Source organism: Hypomesus transpacificus, chromosome 15 (assembly GCF_021917145.1).
Source record: "Hypomesus transpacificus isolate Combined female chromosome 15, fHypTra1, whole genome shotgun sequence".
NCBI classification, from domain to species: Eukaryota; Metazoa; Chordata; class Actinopteri; order Osmeriformes; family Osmeridae; genus Hypomesus; species Hypomesus transpacificus.
Window position 1 is genome coordinate 14555826 of NC_061074.1, and position 19938 is coordinate 14575763.

General features: G+C 40.5%; 1 protein-coding gene across 1 annotated transcript in view; it reads right to left on the reverse strand.

Moving 5' to 3' along the window:
• Positions 1 to 2310: 2310 nt before the first annotated feature.
• Positions 2311 to 19938, reverse strand: part of cntn5 (contactin 5) — a 69451-nt gene continuing 51823 nt past the window's right edge. The window contains exons 13-24 of the mRNA XM_047036440.1: positions 15934 to 16061; positions 15353 to 15528; positions 12970 to 13090; positions 11510 to 11668; positions 10084 to 10233; positions 9355 to 9425; positions 5291 to 5525; positions 4929 to 5038; positions 4571 to 4757; positions 4243 to 4355; positions 3886 to 4054; positions 2311 to 3227 (exon numbers count right to left, since the gene is read on the reverse strand). Coding sequence (XP_046892396.1) covers positions 3124 to 3227; positions 3886 to 4054; positions 4243 to 4355; positions 4571 to 4757; positions 4929 to 5038; positions 5291 to 5525; positions 9355 to 9425; positions 10084 to 10233; positions 11510 to 11668; positions 12970 to 13090; positions 15353 to 15528; positions 15934 to 16061 — 1723 coding nt within the window. The 3' untranslated portion in view covers positions 2311 to 3123. The remainder of the gene's footprint in view (positions 3228 to 3885; positions 4055 to 4242; positions 4356 to 4570; positions 4758 to 4928; positions 5039 to 5290; positions 5526 to 9354; positions 9426 to 10083; positions 10234 to 11509; positions 11669 to 12969; positions 13091 to 15352; positions 15529 to 15933; positions 16062 to 19938) is intronic.

The following is a 19938-nucleotide window of genomic DNA, read 5'->3' on the forward strand; positions in this document are numbered from 1 at the left end:
ATCACTGGAGATTAAACAGGAGTCAAATTTCTTCAGTCACTTGGTTATTGTCATAAGAAAACCAAATATTGATGCCAACAGTAAACAGATGGTCCGTTATTATTAGCGTTGGAGGAAGTTCCTGAAATTCACACAGCAGCCATTTGCTACACTGATCACTCTACGGTCAATTTGCATAGGAAATGTAAGAAAAAGTGCCCTGCTGGGATTTCTAATTAGAGAAGGGTATTCAAGAATAAATCTTAAAAGACAAAGACAAATTCAGTTGTTTAAATTAATGCCCCTTGTGGCTTCTCTCTTCTCCCTCAGCAAAAAAACGATGTTTACGATTGTGGTCCCACAAAATCTACCTCAACAGACAAGGCCATGAACAGAAAAGTCTTAGACACAGAACAGATTACTGATTTATGAAAAGTAGCATAGTCTGTCCAGTAGCATTACTTGGTTCAAGTAGCATAGCTTGTCACCTCTTCATATCAATAACATTTTGTGCCCAGTGACTTCCCTACAGGTTCTTCTCTAATCCCCTCCACAGTTGGACTTCAGAAGAACATGACTATCTGTATTACTGCTCCTTTTCCTGCATCCACTGCTGAGACGGAGCCACAGGCTGGAATCCTCCACTGCATAGAAACCTTGACACCAAAAATAATAGCTGTCATGTATAAATGCATTGCCTTTAACTTTTTAAAGTAACCATCTTTTTTAAGATACCTACAATTTCTTTAAATTTTGAAAGATGCAGAACATTTTGAATCCTGAGATGTTTTTAATTAGACGTGCCATTTTGAATGGCTGCGGAGCTTAAAGCTATACATGTACAATAGGTCTATCAGGCATACATTTATGTCCTGGAAATAATTAATGGCAGACAATTAATTAAAACATATTGAGAGAAAATCGCTTGCAAAATTAAATTAGAGTAGATTACAGTACAATTACACTGTTTTCAATACATGCAGCGAGAGGGTTATATTATACTCAAACCTAAGAACACAGAGCACTCACACTCTACATGCGGACTCACACACATTGACATATGCACACTCAAACATAAACACGTACATACCCCCACTCTCCAACACATGTAAACAGTACACACACATACACACCTTAGACTGTCGTCAAATCAGCCAATGTTGTCTCAGTTTCAGCATATCCGAATATTTTCAATGTTAACTTAAAAAACTGAGGAGAAATACCGGTAGTTAATTTAAAATCCACTTTTTTCTAAATCTCTTTGTGACATTAACCTAGAGGGAGTTTGTATTTTAATTGCTGACACCATAGCTCCTGGCTCTCTGAACCAAATAGGTCCCCTTGCAGGGTACATAATCCATTATCATAAATCAGATGCACCAACAAAGACAGGTGCTGCATGAATAATTAAAGGTCGCTACATTAGCACTTCTGTGGAGGTATGTGTCGGAACCAACGTCATTGAGCAGAGTAAAAGCACAACAAAAAACGACACTCCATGAGTCTGACTCCATCTGTCTAATGGTCTTTTTCTGACAGAGATGATGTATTGGTCCTAAAAAGGAATTTAAGAAAAAAAAGCATCATCCAAAAACAAAGAGGTCTAACATCAATGCTGTATTTACGGAGATAGACGGCTTGAAGCCACATTTGTCCCCAGTCTTGCAATGTTTCTGGGTTTCTGGTGGTTGAGTTGGTAACCTTGCCTGAACTTGTGAAGGGATAGCCAGGTTATAAGGCCCTGTGATGAGGAGTCCAGGGAGCCGGAGGCAGGGTGGGATTCACTTTTCTACTCGAGAAGAGGTCTGCTCAGGCAAAGCACAGGCACAGGGACTATTCCTGGGGTTACAGATTGCCATTCTTACATTAATTACACTTGAAGCAAATTCATTTGGATTTCTGCCCAGTGGGAGATAAGGCTTGTCTGCTGACAAGATGAGGAGGGAGCCTAAAAGGAAGGAGAAATACCTTGGGTGGATGCTGTCCCGTTTAACTTTGCTGCAGCACTTTTACATTATAGGGAGTTTTACAGACTCCTGTGGCTCATCCATGGAAACCAATTCCTTTCCTATTATGTTAAGCACATGGGGAATGGCCACAGGGAGGTGAGCTGTTCCCCTTTACCACATTTGAATAGTAGAAATGATGTAGGAACAAACATATAGAACGTATTGTACATGATGTAAAGACAGATGAAAAATAAGGTTCTTCAAATTGAGTTTGTGCGGTTTGGATTGACTCTATAGCGTATGTAATGCGCTTACAAAGATATTGTATCATATGGACATGCCTTTACAGAATAATAACCAGACCACAGCCAAATACTAAAAAAAATACATCACATTTATTTGTACTGACACCATGAGTCATCACAGAGTCATCATCTTTGTCTAATGTGTTTGGGCACTACAGGTGAGCCCCTGTCTTCCACCTCCTCTACATCCACCAGTCCACATGGCACCAAGCACTGCTTTTTGCTACCAGGACAACAGAAACTTTGACGTAGCAGACACACACCACTGTTTTTCTCTAAAGGTAACACAATGTACAAAAAGCAAGTCTGGAAATAGTAATATCCTCAGTACTATAAAAAACTTTTTTCCCTTCATGTGTGAATAAGAAAAACAATGCACTTATCTCTACTGAGCTGTTGCTGGGTTGCTTGTTAGGCAGCCAAGGGGTAAATTGATGCAGATAAGTAATGAAAAGAAGCAGCCCGGCTGATCCCTGTATTACAGCCACAGCAGCTTTCGGGGAATTGTTCACGGTCTGTGAAGCCCCAGAGCTGCAGGAGCCGTCTGGAAGTAGTTAGATGCCAGTCAATAGGAAAACGCCCCATAAAGTTAATGTAAATTATAAAACAAGTCTTTCCACACAATGTACACTACAGTACAACACTACAGTGATGTTGGAAAGAATGGCAAAAAAAAGTCAAAAGTTCAGGCTCAACAAGAACAGGAAACAAAAGAGTTGAGGTGTTATCTGAGACCGTCCTTTACTGGCAGAAGCAGTACCCCCTCAGCTGATCCCAGGCCCCAGGCCCTGTGGGACAGGTAAGGCCAAAGCAAGCAGACAGTCTGGGGGATGGAGGAGAAGAAGGCGGCTGGGTCCCACAAGGGAGATGAGGGTGGCTTGGAGGCTTCACTAAGAAGCTGAAGGCACCAGAGGAACCAGGAGCAGAACCGTCCACATCAGGCCCAGTGGCAGGCCACTGTGCAACGAGCACTGGCCACTTTTGGCTCGGACACCTGAAAAAAGGGAAAAACATTCAAAATGCTATTTTTACTTCTTATCAGTATAACCATTGTTCTCTGAAATCAAACAATCCAATGAGTATTCGACAACAGGAATTGTAATGCTTGGTGACAATGTACTAACAATGTAATCACTGATTCTTACTTTCTTTTGGGGACCCCCAATATCCAATAAATAAAACACTGACTTAACTAACAGGTAAAGTAATTGTTCATGATAATTTTACCCAGTTAATGATTCAATAATGTGATAACACGTGGCAGCCAAAACGTATTATGTTATTCCCTCACAATGATATTACATCATGAGACATTAATCCAATATGATTTTTTATTATATATACAGTATGTACCGGCTCAAATGTATTTTTCCCGAATAGCTAATTTGGCATTTTGTACAAAATGGTGTTTCAGCTTTTGTTTGTCTTGTTCTTTGAAACGTAATTGCCTGTGCAGCAGTAAAGGTATGTTTGTGTGGGGGTGGTAATTAAAACAGTATTAGGAAACAAAAAACTTGGCTCACACAAGAGCAGTTACTCAATTAGCGTTCCAAGAAAATATACAAAAGAGAAACCGAATAAAGCAGATGGTGTTCAGGAAGAGGGGGAAACGGACTTTGTAGAGGGACCAAAGCCTCGTCTTTGTACCTTACCAGAGGAAGTGAGCACTCGGACTTGGGAGCTGGCTGCCCCCTCGCCACCCTCACTAACTGCCCGCACCTCCATGATATAGGTGCCACCCTCTGGCAATGAGAGCACCACGGAGGGGTTGATGGTCCTGGTCACCTGATGGTGTCCTCTTCCTTCTTGGCTTAGTAGGACCTGAATGACACACACAACCTGTCTGTTGATTCAACTGGTCATTCTGCCAGAGCTAATAATACAGTGGCATATGGCTGTCCCGAGGTCACTGGCTTCCAACATACTGCTCGATCACTGAGGGTGTTGGCAATGCTTTTTGACCCTCTGCCTCTGAATTTTCCAATTTGAATGCTGGTGAGGGAGATTACCGTGTATCCAATGACAGCGGACTCATTGTCCTTTGATCTGACTGGGTCCCAGCTCAAAGACACATTATTGCCCTCTTGAATCCACATGAGGTTGCTAGGAGGCTGAACTGGAGCTGAGGAGAGAGAAGGAGAGAGCAAAAGAGGTAGAGGCGTGTGGTTCAAATGGATATGTACAAGTACTCAATAAAAGCAGATTTCCTATATTTTCATTCACTTCTTTATTTTTGCCCATTAAACAATACCGTAGATGATCCAATGTACAACATTCAGAAGACATTTAGAAGGACGTATTGTATGTCTCTTTGTTATGCAACAGTGCTGCACTCACGGTCTTTCCTGGTGTTGGCTGTGATAGCACTGCTGGCGGGGCCCTGGCCGATGCTGTTGAAGCCTTTCACTGTGATGGAATACACGCTGTTGCCCTCCAGTCCTGTCAGCACCATGGAGGTCTCATTTCCTAAAGTCCTCCTCCTCTTTCCTGACTCCTCCTGTTCCATGTCCTTCCAGTAGCACACCTACCAAACAAGCAATAAGTAAAAATACATTTGAATCCCCAAACACTCATTGGCACACGTTCACCTGCACACATTCACCTACACACACACACACACACACACGTACACTCTCTGTCTCTCTCTGTCTCTCTCTCTCACACACACACACACACACTCACACAGTACACATACTTCATATCCTTGTGGTCTTCCAGGACCAGGATTGGGCGGTTTCCAAGTGACCCTAATTTCCGATGAAGAAATGCTGGAAGCCTTCATGTCAGATGGGGCCTCTCTTGGCTCTGTGCAAGAGAACAGTGAACTTTACCAACCCCACTGAAACATGCTTCTAAGCTGATGAGGAGCTATTTCGTCCGAGCTAGGGGTGTGAATGAATCATTCCAAATATGATGTCCGATTATAAGATCACTGGACCAAGTTGTATTATATAACACAGGCAGTCAATTAGATTTACACAGACCCATTTCTTGATCCTCTTAATTGAGCAGGTTGTGACTCTTGTACTTTACATGCAACTTGTCAGAAGGACTCACCCCCTTCCGCAGAGTAGACGGTGACCATCCCGCTGAAGGGTCCATCACCCTTGTTGTTGTACACCCCCACCTTCACTTCAAAGGGGGTTAGGGGAGGGAAGGTCTCGTCTCTATACTTGTAAGTTGTGGAATCTGCAGATGTCACCATTTTCTCCTTCCAACCTCGCGTCCCGTTGGCTCGGAATGCCACAATGTACCCAAAGCCTTCACCGTTTTGGAATTCTTCAGACACAGGCTGGAAGCAAGGAAGCAGAAAAAGAACAGAAATCTTAGCCATGAGCATTTTTTATTTAGTAAAAACACAGCTGTCACTGCTGAATTTATTCTCTTTTTATGACAGTTATCAACATTATCCATCATTGCCCTCAATCATGATTTACTAAATGATACTCCTTTAAATAAATAATGTTTCTGGATCAGAGTAACAAGGTAAACCAAACATGCTGTACATAATGCTTTGGCTGATATAAGAGGGTTGGAACTAAACATAGCACATACATCCTCAGAGAGCTGCACTCAAACCCTCCCACCTACAGAAACATTAATTGTGTTCTTTTCATGTGAGACCAATATATTCAACAGGAACAGTATTTGTTTTTCACTGGTATATGAACATAGCAGACACTGGTAATTGTGACTCTTGTCTGTTGGCAGACAACAACTTGTCACCAGGTAATAAGGGGCTAAGGGGGAAGGATAGCTTTCTAATGGTACTTGGCTGAAAGGTATCAGTGTTAAGCACAAGCACATTGGCATTCAACTTCTGTAATTGAAAGGCATATCATTAACATATTTCTATTTTGGAAATCCTCTTTTGTGAAAGCGATCTGTGCAATAACATGTTGAAAAGAAAGGAATAATATCAAAATGTCAATAAGTCCCAGATGAATTCTTCTGTCTTTCAGCTGTAATGAAATAAATCACTTGTAAATGTCATGCTCTTTGGTAGCAAGCATGAACACTTCAGTTAATTGGGATCACTAGATTCACGTAACATTTGCAAAGACACCTTTGATGGAATGTTAAATCTACTGTATACAGTATTTCCCATCAGCTTGGGATCTCGCAGTCTGATTGGGGGTTATTACAAAATATATTTCTACAAAACAAAGATTTTTCATACATGCAGATGGAGTCAAATGCATCATTCTCTTTTTTTCAGTTTCATGTTCTTTGTACGTACAATAATGCAGGATGTAAAACTGCAGCGATAAGTCATTCATTGAAAATGATCAACAATCTGTTACTGTCGTAGAGATTATACCATAGAATGCTGTCAAAAAGTACTGAAAATTCCTTACTCCTTACTGATGTAAATAATAGAAAAAACACACCAATGTATGTGGTCCAAAACGTAAAACAAAAAACGCTTCACTGCTAACATTCCGCTTGGATGATAGTGATAACAAACTCCATCTGCTCCAATTTTTGTTTAAGAGTTGATGTAGGTTTCCATCGACTACAGAAGTTGAGGTATTTGGGACACTCATGTTTGGGTTCTGCCATTAATGTCTGTCTGCTGTTTTCCTAAAGAGATGATCCTGGGAGCTGTCTCCAACACCTGCTACACATTTAATGGAACCAAATGCAATTTATTAGGGGAGATGGAAATGTAATTAAAATATGAGCTGCCCGAATTAAATCTTAGACTAAATTAAATAAATGACAAACAGCTGTACACTCCAGTTTCTAGCATCACGTCTGTCATGTCATGATGTGATGATTTGCACAGGCTTCAAAATAATAATGTCCCCTTAAGGCTTCACCCAGATTAGACAAGCAGCCCCTGAGAGGCAGTGTGAAGGATGGAGATGTAGTTCACATCTTGCTCTACTAGGGCCGATCTCCACGGCTGTCTAATTAACAAGCAAGGGATGCTCATGGAAAATGAATTAGCTTCCATCACAATTTCTAATCAGAGATTGCCTGGCTTTTGAAGGGATGCCTCTGAATCAAGGTCTCTAAAAGCAGTGGGGCCCTTAGCTCATCTGTTAAGTGCAGTATGAAAGGGCTGCTTCAAGTCAGGGTAATTCTCCTAGTCGGTGGCATGCAGCCTGCTGAGTTTAGGGATGGTGACGGAAGGGGTATTTCTAATGGTCCTCTCCATAGTTTACCATGAACCAATAAATGATCTCCCTAATGAGATGGCTGAGAGAAGCACCGGTGACTGTTTAGTTCTATATCCTGCTTAATAACCCTGCCCAACACTGCCACACAGCCTTTGACAGCCGTCCACTGATGATTGGAGAGGATGGGCTGCCGTGGACTCACATGGCCTGGATGCCAAAAGGAGCTAAAATTTTTGCTCCATCTCCTTCCATATTCATCTCCATTGATCAGTGACAAAACCTTGATTAATCTCCAAAATAATAAGTAGGGCAGAGATTAAGTTGTCTTTGAAAAAAAATGCCAAATTGGCTGAAGCAGGCGCCCACTGAAATAGAGCATGTGGACATTGCCACATGATTAACCTCTAAATTGACAAATGTATTGATGAGTGAACAAATCCTGACTCACTGACTATGGGTCACTGTAACTTGCTTTGATTCTTCAAATAAGCTTCAGGGCAAATGGGAGTAAATGCCCTGGAAATAATAACACAAATGCATAAACCCAAATACAAAGTGAATAAAGAAACAGAATGAATGTCCTGATGAAGATCGAGATTGCTGACTGCTAACTGTTGACAAGTATACGTAATACCACCTTTAATTGAACTGTCCGCCCAGAAGGAGCTATAGGAAGTATGATTATATTGTCGTTACTCTAACAGCTTTCTTGAGTGATTAGGAACAGTGTAGAGAATAATGTCATTTTCCTCATGAGAAAGTTATTTTCCACATGCCAGTTGTGCTCTGTCCTAAATAACCACAAGTACAACCATCCTTTACATGCACATCTGTTCACCATTCCCCAGTTAATAGCACCTTTAACTGCCCTCATCTGAACACCCTACAGCTTAGTTTCATTGTGTGCTCATCTGTAAAATGCTATCCCCACAGCTCACTGAAAAGCCAAAGGTGCTATTCTATAGACAAACATATCATGCTAATACTGTATCCTCTTAAAATTGTGTGGGGTAAATCTCATTTTGTACAGGCATTGTGAAGCATGGGATTCCTAACAGATGCTCCCAAAATATCCTTGGATTTATGGAGGGATTGCTTCAAGACTGAAGGTTAATCATCAGTCATGCCTCTCTGGTGAGACCAAACTTGTAATTCACTCTGCCGAGCGACTGCTTCATCACACGCTGCCTCACTACAACACCGCCACGCAGAGAGCCACACAAACACTTTAGTTTACAATGGCTCGAAATCTCTATTTCTGCAGCTGCAGAAAACAGGTAGGATTTTTCTCACACTTACTGTTTTTATATTGTTGTTTTTAAAATGGACACATTTGAAACTACTATCTACACCATATCAAACAAACACTCAGTCTTGACAGTTGACATCAATTGCATCATGCTGAGAAGTTATTCTGGGGTATGTGAGGTCTAGGTGACTTCACATGTCTTGACATCTAGGATCACAGCTCACTGATAAAGCTCATTTTAAATTAATTGAGTGTAAACTAATGGGATCATCTGTAGGTCCTTAAGACAATCATTAACCAGACCATTCCCTCCAATGCTTCTGAACCTACAGTACAAGCCTCGTTCATCAACCGTGCTTAATCATCTTAAAAATGTCTGACAGATATTCCCTAGTAAAAGTGAAGGCCTTTAAATAAAAGGCACATACTGTGGCAACCTACATGATCATTAGAGCGACACTCCACACCAGCATACCCCATCACACCGACTTCATGACTCACTGACAGTTCACTTCATAGGGGAGTAAAGTTACAATAGACCTGCAATCTGTAAATATGGTTGTTTGGAGTGAGCCTAACAGATAGGTATAGTTTAATAAAGGTGGAGGCTGCAGAAATACCAATGGAGGACAAACATGGCCATTAATAATTGTAAACTAGGGCAATATTTAGACAAATGACACATGGGCATTTGGTCACATTTGTTATTACGCTGCTGTTGTCTGGAGGTTAACAGAAGACCTTACCTCCCACGAGATGACCAGTTCATGCCTGCGGCCATTTCCCCCGCTTACATTAGCTGGAGCCACCGATGGTACTGTGTGGCACACAAGAGCAACACAAGTCTTTTAGTAAAACACTTTCTGTACATGTTAGATTATTTTAATAAGACCTGTATACTCCTGAATGCATGACCAACACACTCATTAACTGTGTCTAGCTTGTTAATTGGGTTGAATGGATAAGGCTAGTATGGTGTGGTATTTTTTTATTACCCTTCACCTTTGTTATTTTCATATTATAACGAGAAACTTGGAGTTTAGCGAGGCTGCATATTTGATCCAAACTGTCACAGTGAGGTGTTGTCCATAAATAGTTGATTCTGCCACGTCTTCGCCTCGGGTGTGAGTGCCTAGGTGCTGTAGCTCAAACACTAAACTTATCTAAATTCAAGTAAGCAGCTTATTTTCAATGCCTAGGCCAATTAAAATGGAGAAGGTTCACAAAGGAAATGCAGCATGGTCACGAGGAGTTGTGTGGGGCACCAACTAGGTACATTATATCACTTCAGGTTATGGAAGAAACATTTCACTGCACAGATTTTATATTATAGCTAAAACCAAAATGTTCATCATGATTTAAAATGCCATGTTGTCCAGTGATATTGAACAGTGTCTGCATCTTAATCACAACCTTAATAGAATAGTTGGGTGTATATAAGCCAAGCTGTTTTTCTGTGGGCGGGTGACTTTTACCTGCTTCTTTTGTCCTAACCCCTCTGGAAGGAGCACTAGGGTCCCCGGTCCCAATAGCATTGCTGGCCACTACTCTGAATTCATACTCCACCCAGGGGTTGAGGTCCACAGCCATGGCTGACTCTAGGTCCCCTATGACTGGTTCTGGGTCTGTGAACAAGAAAACATGGTATCTGACTTATGGAAGACAATCCCTATATCGCAGTAATACATATGTAAGTGAATATGGGCTAATGTACTGGCTATGCACTCAGTTATATTTGTATTCACCATTTCAGAGATAGTCTCTGTAAAGCAGGGATGTGTGGATAAGCCTATATCCGCATTTTGTAAATGAATAGCTGACCGAGAGAGAGCATTCATAACACAAATGAGCTGGCAGATTCTCACTGGCTCAGCTCACTATTCCCCATATGTTCAGACTGGTCTGTTGCTAGCAACCTCTTATCATCCGATGCACATTACCAAGAGGCCACTCTTTCAAGCTGCTACTCAAACATGAGCTGATAACTCTGTTTGTAAGGCCTGCAAGCTAAAAGCCCCCTTTGGTTCATGCTAATCTTAACAAGTTCACCACTTACAATGTGTCACCGAGACCCTAATTGTGTTTCATCACCATTAATGTTGTTCAACAGCTGTGATGTAAGAGGAGTAATGAAGAGGGTGATATTATATATATTTGTGTGTGTGTGTGTGTGAGTGCGTGTGTAGGATGAATCATTATCAGGTCATACGAACCTTTATTTTCAACCATTCCCAGTATTTGCAGGACGTAAACATAATTTATAGGATTTTAGCTAGCTATTATCCTTTGACATTTCAGGGTAGTAATAGATGAGTTGTCAAGAACCAAAAAATAAAGCCTGACAGTCAAGTAAAAACTTGGTGCAGCACATTTGCAGTCCCACAGCACTCTGGACGAACAGAAGCCTGCTTTGTAATTCCTGCCAAAAGAGGTTAATTTTCCTTTACCCTTTGACACGATTTTGCATGTAATTCCAACCACTGACACCTAATATGAGCTCAACAGATTTTTCATTAATCTCCATTGAACAACAGCCAAGTTCAAACATAAAATTACAGTTGAACCGAGGACAACAGTCCAACTTTTTGAAACCCTTGCTACTTTGAGAAGAAACTGACTTCATATTTTTGGCATCAGTGTTGAGTAAGAATTAAAGAATTTTGGCTGAGGGAGTTAGAAGACTTGTCAAAAGGAATAAATACATTATAGTGGTACAGACTCACCTGAACACGTAATGATATTTTCAGTAATATATTACTGTAACAGTGACCTTGCACTTTTTAGCTCAGCTCTGTGCCTTAAGACATTTAGCAAGAGGCAGACCTCTGAGTGGACTTCTAGCCACAGCAAGTCCCCCGTTCCCCTAGATCCAGTGGTTACATTTTCCTTTCTATTGATTACCTGTTCTGACAGTCTGCCAGCCTAATGAAAATGGGCTGCGGGCCTGTAAATTATAGGTGCTGATAGGGCTGTGGTTGTCCACCCCACGACTCCAGGACAGAGTGGCGGTGGTGTCTGTGATCTCCTCCACTATCACCACTCCTGGGGGTCCTGGGGGACCTGGTGGGGAGAGAAGAAGGTCATGAGACACAGAGACTAAATTACAAACCTAAACAGCTGGACCACTGAGGCGAGACCTCAATGCGGCTGCACACACCCCACCAGACAAGAAAAGCAACCCAATCTCCTTTGCTGTTTAAATGAATACCGAATGAGCTGGTTCACATTACCATGTCTTTAACACGCATGGCTGCTATTAAAATCCATGCATGCAATCACGCGAGTATGCAGGGAGCAGCGAAATTAGGTATCTATAGCAAAGACTTCAATACATTTCCCTCTTGTAATCTCACGGAACACAAACACAAACACAACGACTTACTTAACCATACCAGGATTTGGGCGGACATAGATCTCTTGCCAAGGATTACATGCTGATTAAGGGCTACTGAAGCTTTTTCTCTGGCTTTTCTGAGGCGGTTTGTCAGCTCTGTTGAGCATGATTGTGTCGCGGCAGACTGTCCTCTGTTTGAAACAACCAAACATATGTTTACCTCAGCCTTCAGAAGTAAATGTAATCTGCAAGTGCAGCAAACGTCTGAGGGCTCTAGGGGTAACAGCTGTAAATGAAAAGCTGACAGCTGGTACGCCCAATGAAAACCAATGTTTTGTGTCCCCAAGAAGGGCCCATTAAAAGGTTGCATTGAAAGGTAGATTAGCATTTTAAAACATTAATATGCATTGTGTGTCATTGTGGGTACAGCAGCAAAGGACCTCTGTTTAAAAATTGAGGAATATGAAGTCAACTTTCCTGTATAGGCTCTGCTATTATTATAAACAGCCATTATGACCAACATGTCATACATCCTAACAACATGTAACTGAAACAATGTCAAATTCGGTAAGAATCTTTGAGGTCAATCAGATCCTGGTCTAATTGGGTACATGTATACAGTATGACAGTATTGAGAAATCTGGGGTTTTCATACATGACGTTATCCTCAAATATTAAAATGGTAAATTCCTATTTCTGTTTTTAAGAACCATATTCTACCCATGTAGAAAATGAGCTTCTCCTTAAAGAGAAAAGAGCAGTAACATTCTGAGCCACTCAAATGGTCTGGGCTGGGTCAACAGTTGAAATGACTTCAACACCTGACCACCTCCACCATCTTCCCTTATTCCCCGAAAATAAGGCAGATTTCAGCACAATGCCAGTCACTCCTGACCTGCTTGGTGCTGAAACACATAGACATGATATTGAGTGACGCTTCCATGGGTAATCTGTGTCAAAGTTGGTTAAGTGCTGGCATATGACTACCAACAAGAGCTAACGAGACCCCTTAAGATAACAAGCTCACCTCTAACAAGCAGCTCTGCCTCTGCAAACACCGTGTCAGCACTGGTCTGAGCCCGGCAGCCGTATTTCCCAGCATGCTTCAGCAGAATGCTCCTTATCATCAAATCCACCGTTGAGGACTGCTGCATGACAAGCAGGGAGTGTTACAGAAAAGTTAGAGAGAAATCCAACATTCATGTGTGCTTGACACCTAAGCAATGTGATCCTTCAAGTATATCCCATACAGGTGCATGGGGCTTAAGAGATTCCTGTTAAATTCTGATGCTTGCTCGCTATTACTCTCCTTCAGTCCCCCTGTGTTTTTTTCTGTCTCTTGAAATGAGAAACGCCCAAGGCAAGACTGGGAACAATTCAAGGTCTACAGGCAGCTGTTTAGCACATAACCTGATTAAAATTACAGACCATGAATCAAGTCGAAGTCCTCTGTGCCTGTAGAGCATTGCCACTAAAAATGCTTTGTCTCTCCAGGGTTTGGATTCTAACTGAGGACAGACCAGGATAGGAATGTCATATTTTTCAACAGCTCACTTCAGGCGCTCGTGGAGAAACAGTGGGATTTCACAGGAATACTGGATATTGGGTGTTCATCTATGAGGGTGTGCTCAGTTTCTTCTTCAATATTCTGTCTCTTTGACTGCTCACTTAAAAGTTAAAACTGTGGTAATAACACTGTATTGACATGATGACTTATATTTTATTAAATATGATTATAGCTGTATACATTATGACATAGTTTATAGTAACATTCTAATAACCTTGTAATTGCTTTAACCTGCATTTACATGACAATTCATTTGTAACCATGTTAATGATACTGGTTGTTATGTAGATACTATGTAGTTATATGGTAATTGATGTTCTGTTCACTTAAGAGAACATTTATATATATTGACAAATAAAATACAATTCAGGAAACTATTGAAAGAGAACATATTACATTAAAAATATGATATCTTTATTATACTGCATAAGGTATTTTACATTTCTTTTAACCTTATTTACAGAACATGTACTTAGGAAGAGGGAATTGGTAATGAGGAGTAAATGCATATACATAATTCAAGTACAACAAAATATTCCTTTTATCAGTTCTGTCAAGCAGCCTGCCTCTAACTTCACTATTTGAGCTGCATTTCATTTTCATAATTTGTTTCGCAGAAACGTATTAATTTATAATTTATTTTATGAATCCCATTTCAAATGCCATCCTTTACATTTGGCTTTCCCAATTAATAATCTCACTCATTCGCTGAGTGCTGATTTGGAGGTAACAGTGTTGAAGCATTTGCCTGCAGAAAAAAGAAAAAAAGACTATATTCCATTATTTAGAGGATAAAACTAATTGCGTTAGCTCTGACAGGTACTCTACTGTAGGCAGGCCGATTCATTCCAATTACAGAACGAGAAATAGAAAGACTATTAACTTGTGCAGGCAGAAAAGTACAGAAAAGCCTTGAAATGATCATCCTTGCAAACAATTATGTCATAAAATGGTTATTTGTTTTGAAACGATTAAGGTGGTAGGGGGGAAGTATAAAAAAAAGTACAAGAGGTCTCGTTTTTATTATTGTACAGATAAACCATTGTCCATCCAAATTGAATTCATTTGAAATAACACAAGTTACAGTCTAAATTATGTAAAGTTGCATACTGTATGCTCGGTTTGTTTGTATGAGTGTGAGTGAGTGGGAAGCACACATGTACTTGTGTGTGTTTGTCTAGCTCACTCTGTGGTTTTTCTCATCACTCACTCAAATCAATTGCCGGAGCCTGTGTTTACCTCCTAATTTCCCTACAAAAAGATGAGATGGTTTCAATCTCTTCCATCATTCATCTTAAAGAGAAAGCTTGCTTTTCCATTTTCAAATAAATGTACAAATTCAGTTGTGCCATTTTAAGATTGAATAAATGAGAAGAAAAATACTCATGAGATGGTCAGCATTGTCTGTGAAGGGTTTGTGCATCTCCTCAATCTAGCAGCCCACTGCTTTAAGAGGTATAAATCACAGCAGCGACCTAACATGCGCTCCGTGCTTATCTGTGGGTTCTTGTTCACTTTGATGAGCATTACGATGTGTTCTACTGCAGGTTCTTAATCATGATGACATCTGGGGTCGCATGACCTTTCAAGAGATTGATTCTCATTCAAGTTTAACAAGTCTGCACGGTGCAACGAGTCGTGCCTAAAATCATTAACTATACTGTACACCTCTGTTGAACCAGAGCAGTGACTATGCATGCATGAAGGTAAGGTATATTTTGTACAAAATCGATCATCTGTTCAATCAATAATAACTGCCCAATATAAGTAACCTTCTAAATTGTTGCTAAATATGTAGCCATTACAAAGTAAAATTGAATCTATATAAATGGTAGTCCCTTACTGTTTGGATGTATTCAAAGTGGTTGCCATCCTGTTGGAAGTTTAAAGGTTTCTGGTTGAGGAGCCACTGGAAAGCCACATCCAGTGATGGGTCATGTGTTGCCTTGCAGCTCAAAACCACGCTCTCCCCCACCGTCACCTCCACTCTGCTGGGACTAAGCTCCACACGCATGGCCTCTGAAAGCACAACACTGCTACACTGTCATGGTGCAACAATCAGACTACCCAAGGCTAATACTGAGCAGCAGCAAAAAAGACATGGTTATTATCACACAAATCACACAACCTTCACTTGGCCTCAACAATCAACTTTGTCCGATACATTCTGGGGTCCTCTGATCTTGACTGTGGATGTTGCATCCATGTGACAGCCCTAACACAGTCAAGGTGTGCCCTTGTGAAATGACGTTTGAATGTGAAAGCCCTAACTTCATGGTCGAACAACCACAATAAATTCTGGTGGCGTTCCGAGCACCCAGGCAGAGGTGTGCGGAGGGGGCAGGGACGACAGAAGGGATTGTTTGCTAGTGGTTGACTTGCGCTAATTTGGCAGAAAATACAGGCCCCGTGGGCATCACTTACCTTTTACCCACAGCATGGCAGTCATCTCTGCTGAGCCAAACTGATTCTCAGCTCGGCACACATAGTTCCCCTCATCCGCTCGGCTGGAGTTAACGATTCTCAGAGTGTTGTTCCGCAACAGCATAATCCTGTCAGAAAGGACACAAAAAATCAATATAGGTATAAGACACAAATGCATGTGTAAATTGCTGGGACACCATGTTATGAATGTTCAGTTGTTTGTAATAGTATTAATGTACATTTATACATTATGTGCAAGGTCAAACAGAACAGCTTGAAAAGACAAAGGGTTTGATACTTTTAGTTAGGAACATGAGGGTTTTTTTGGGGGATCTAAACAATTCACATTGTATAGATTTGACAAGTTTCTTCTGACAAGAAAGTTGCACCAAGTTCTTTGAGGACACAATTGTTGGCAAGTGAAAATTCCTTATAACCTTCAAGGTTACTGTGCCAGTGAGACTGAGCACTGAAACACAAATGTTTGGCCATCTATACAAGATCAATCAACTACTTAAATTCATTAATGATCCCGATCGGCTGATAGTATTAAATAGTCCTATCTGGAAGCGGATTACTCAACAGATGCTATCAGTAAAGATAAGTATTCGTAAACAAGGTTCACTTTAAAATGTAAATTCAACAGAAAAAGAAAAAAAAAACTGAAACAATCCAAAAGCCTTCATTGGACCCAAGTAATCACACAATTTCAATGTCAATAAATATAGTAACACTAACCCTAACCCTTTTAAATGAGTAAAGGCAAGTACTGTAAACAGGGAGTATGGTCCACACATTTCTACTGAAGTGTAGCTTATGCATTCTTTTTCTCATCTGACATGAACTAGGCATATTTGAGATAATGTATATTCAAAGAAGCAATGAATCAATTATACATGTAAGACGCACAGTGGTTGCATAACTGGGAGTGTCAAACTTTGACAACTGTTACCGTACGTCCAATTTATAGAATGCAAAATCCTGTCAAAGCAAGACAAGCGTATCACAAAGCTGTCCTCTGGAGAGAGGCAAGGGTAATGAAGAGGTAAACCAAATCTACTTTAATATAACTACCACTAGTAGCCTGCCTGCTGAATTCACCAACACCACCCTCATCCCTGTTATGCTCAGGAGAACACATGCTATGAAAATACAGTTGAAACTATGCAACTTATAACGAAATTGCCATGAATAGAGTATTCAGTAGTTAACAACATCTCCAACTTGTCAACTGTGTACCAGGAAGGGAAGATGTAACCGAGTTTCTGACATCCTTCCAAAGAACTGGAGAGAGAGTGAGCATCTTGCTTTATGAAGAAGTATCTACTGAAGGGTTAGGATCAAGGTTATGGTTAGTCTACGTTCCCTTAGTGTCTATGGTTAAATCCTTCTATGTTCAGTATCAATATTTTTTACATTTGAACTGGTTCTGGAGGATGACGATATATGATACGCACAAAGGAAGTGGACACCTCATCGTCACACATAACTTGTGCTGTCTGAGATTGTTGGACATCCCATTTCCATAACCATGGCCATTAATATGGCCGTCTTGTTGGCCTTCTCTTTGTGGCTGTAACAGCTACCACTGTTCTGAGAAGGCTGTCTACAAGATTTTGGAGTGTTTTTTTCTGAATTTGCTTGCATTCAGTCACAAGAGCATTTGAGAAGTTAGGCACTGATTGGTGCCTGGTTTTCCATTATAATGTTTTCCAAATGTGTTTGGTGGTGTTTAGGTCAGGTATCTGTGCAGGCCAAGCACATTTCTACACAGCGTACTTGACAAACCTTTCTATATGGATCACCCTTTGTGATCTTTGCCCTGACTTAAACACCATCAAACACTTTTTGGGATCAAATCTAATGCTATCTGCAAGCAAGGTTTAATTACTCAACATCAGTGCCCAACCTTTTAATGCTTTGTGGCTACATGGAGGCAAAACTTGCATCAATTGTCTGTCTATTGGAAAGCCTTGCAGTTATGGACACAAAGTGGGAAACCAACTTCATTTTAATGTCCATGATTTTGGATTGGAGAGTTCAAGAAGCAGGTGCCTGTGTATAAAGTGTACACATGCTATTGGCCGTAGTGTGAATATTTATTAAGTAATCATCTTTATAAAAATTGCAATACCCACCCCAAAGTCAGACAAAAAGCAAAGCAAAATACACCCACACACAGAAAATCTTAGAGTAAACTGCAGCCTGAAGAAATTACGAAAATACTTCACTTACAAGCACACTGAGACCGGAAGGACAGACAATGTGCACCGTAGGGTATACAATATATGCAAATAGTCTAACTTGACTGAGGAAAATAAAAGGAATGTATCTAAACACCCAGATATATCCTATCAAAAAAAGAATGACCATTTATAGCATTTAGTACGTATAACGTTTTTGAATCTGGTGTAATAATGGGTTTATTAGAAAAGCTTAAAAATCTGTTCATTAAAAAGATGGTAAAAATGAAGAATGTTTGGTAATGTTTGTGAACATTCCATGAAATTAACAAATTATGCTATCCTTTTGTCTATCGCTCTTTAAAAAAATATGCTTCGGTTTCACTTGAGCCTGCCACATAGTCTCTGACTAATGGGATTAATACTTTCCATTTACGAGACAAAAGCTCTGAACATTAGCGGAAATCCATGTTAATTACAAACCTTCATTAAGTCAGCACAGCTGTCAATGCCAGATAAACGTGGACCTGCTTCGATTCAACCCCTGCTCATCCCAGAATTGAACTTCCTTCCATCCACAAAGGTCTTTCTTTTCTATTGCTAATGCAGGAAAATCCTTGTTGAAATCCTCCTGGTCAAGCTATCCTGGTCAAGTCGAGAGAAGGATCCACCCCCTTTATTCAGTGATATGTAGAAATATACCCAAAATATCTGTCCTAACTACAGAACCACTTCATGCAAAATGTTATATTCTGATAATTCTATATTAGAAAAGATACACGTTGACTAAAACAATGACGTTATCTTTATATTGCCAATACAAAATGGAAACATTTAAGGGACTTGCAAAAAGAAGTCAGACATTATAGTCTCTCTGGTACACTTCAGCTATACACAATTCAGCCATTTGTCACCATTTTAGTCAATAGCCTATCCCTACCCTTCAATTTCCTTGTAGTCACTAAAACAAAGTACTGTATATCACAGCCTGGGTTTAATACAGCCTGGTAAGAGAGTTGGAAGCTGTTCATGTGCAGCAGGCTTGTATTTGACAGCAACTAATCATGTGATGCTTACAATTAGCAACTTTGTTGCTAAACAACGCTGATATCGCTTCAAGAGGGACCAGAGAAATATAATCAGGAAAATAAAATACATCAGATGGCAGTTAATGTAAGTTGGCCACTAGCCAACTCAAAGAAATCACACTCCAACAAATACATTACAATGCAAAACGCAGAAACTTATTTGCTGATCCTTGAAGATGGCAAATGATCCACGAGTCAACATCTTATGTGACACCCACATTTAAAATGAACTGTGTGTTTGAGTGTTTTAGTGAGAGGACTCAAATCAGACAGAATGATAATCAACTGGCTGCTCTTGTTACCGATGTGTTGACCGGATCGCCACATTTCAGCTGCTAAACAAAGGGCTTGCTCCCTCACTCACAGCTCGGGATGCACTGCACTGAGTGATAATTTCCTTGCTGTCGCTCCAGTTGATTGATGCTCCGCAACCCTGCTCACCCCCTCTGGAGCGCTACGGAGAGTTGTTTCTCATAAAAGATGATGCCTCAAACTGCACAAGAAACCCAGATGCAATCACAGGGCCCTAAATTGCCAGTGTCCCTGAGACGGTATGAAAAACTGCCTCGAAGGCATTGGAAACACCTGAGTTTTTTCTTCAGAAGATGACATTTAATTTTAGAGATTGTAGTGAGATACAGACTTGTTTAAGAGACATATAAACAATTCCTCTAAGGGTTTTCAACTAGAACAATAACATAACAGGGTTTACTTTGGTACACAATTCTGACACT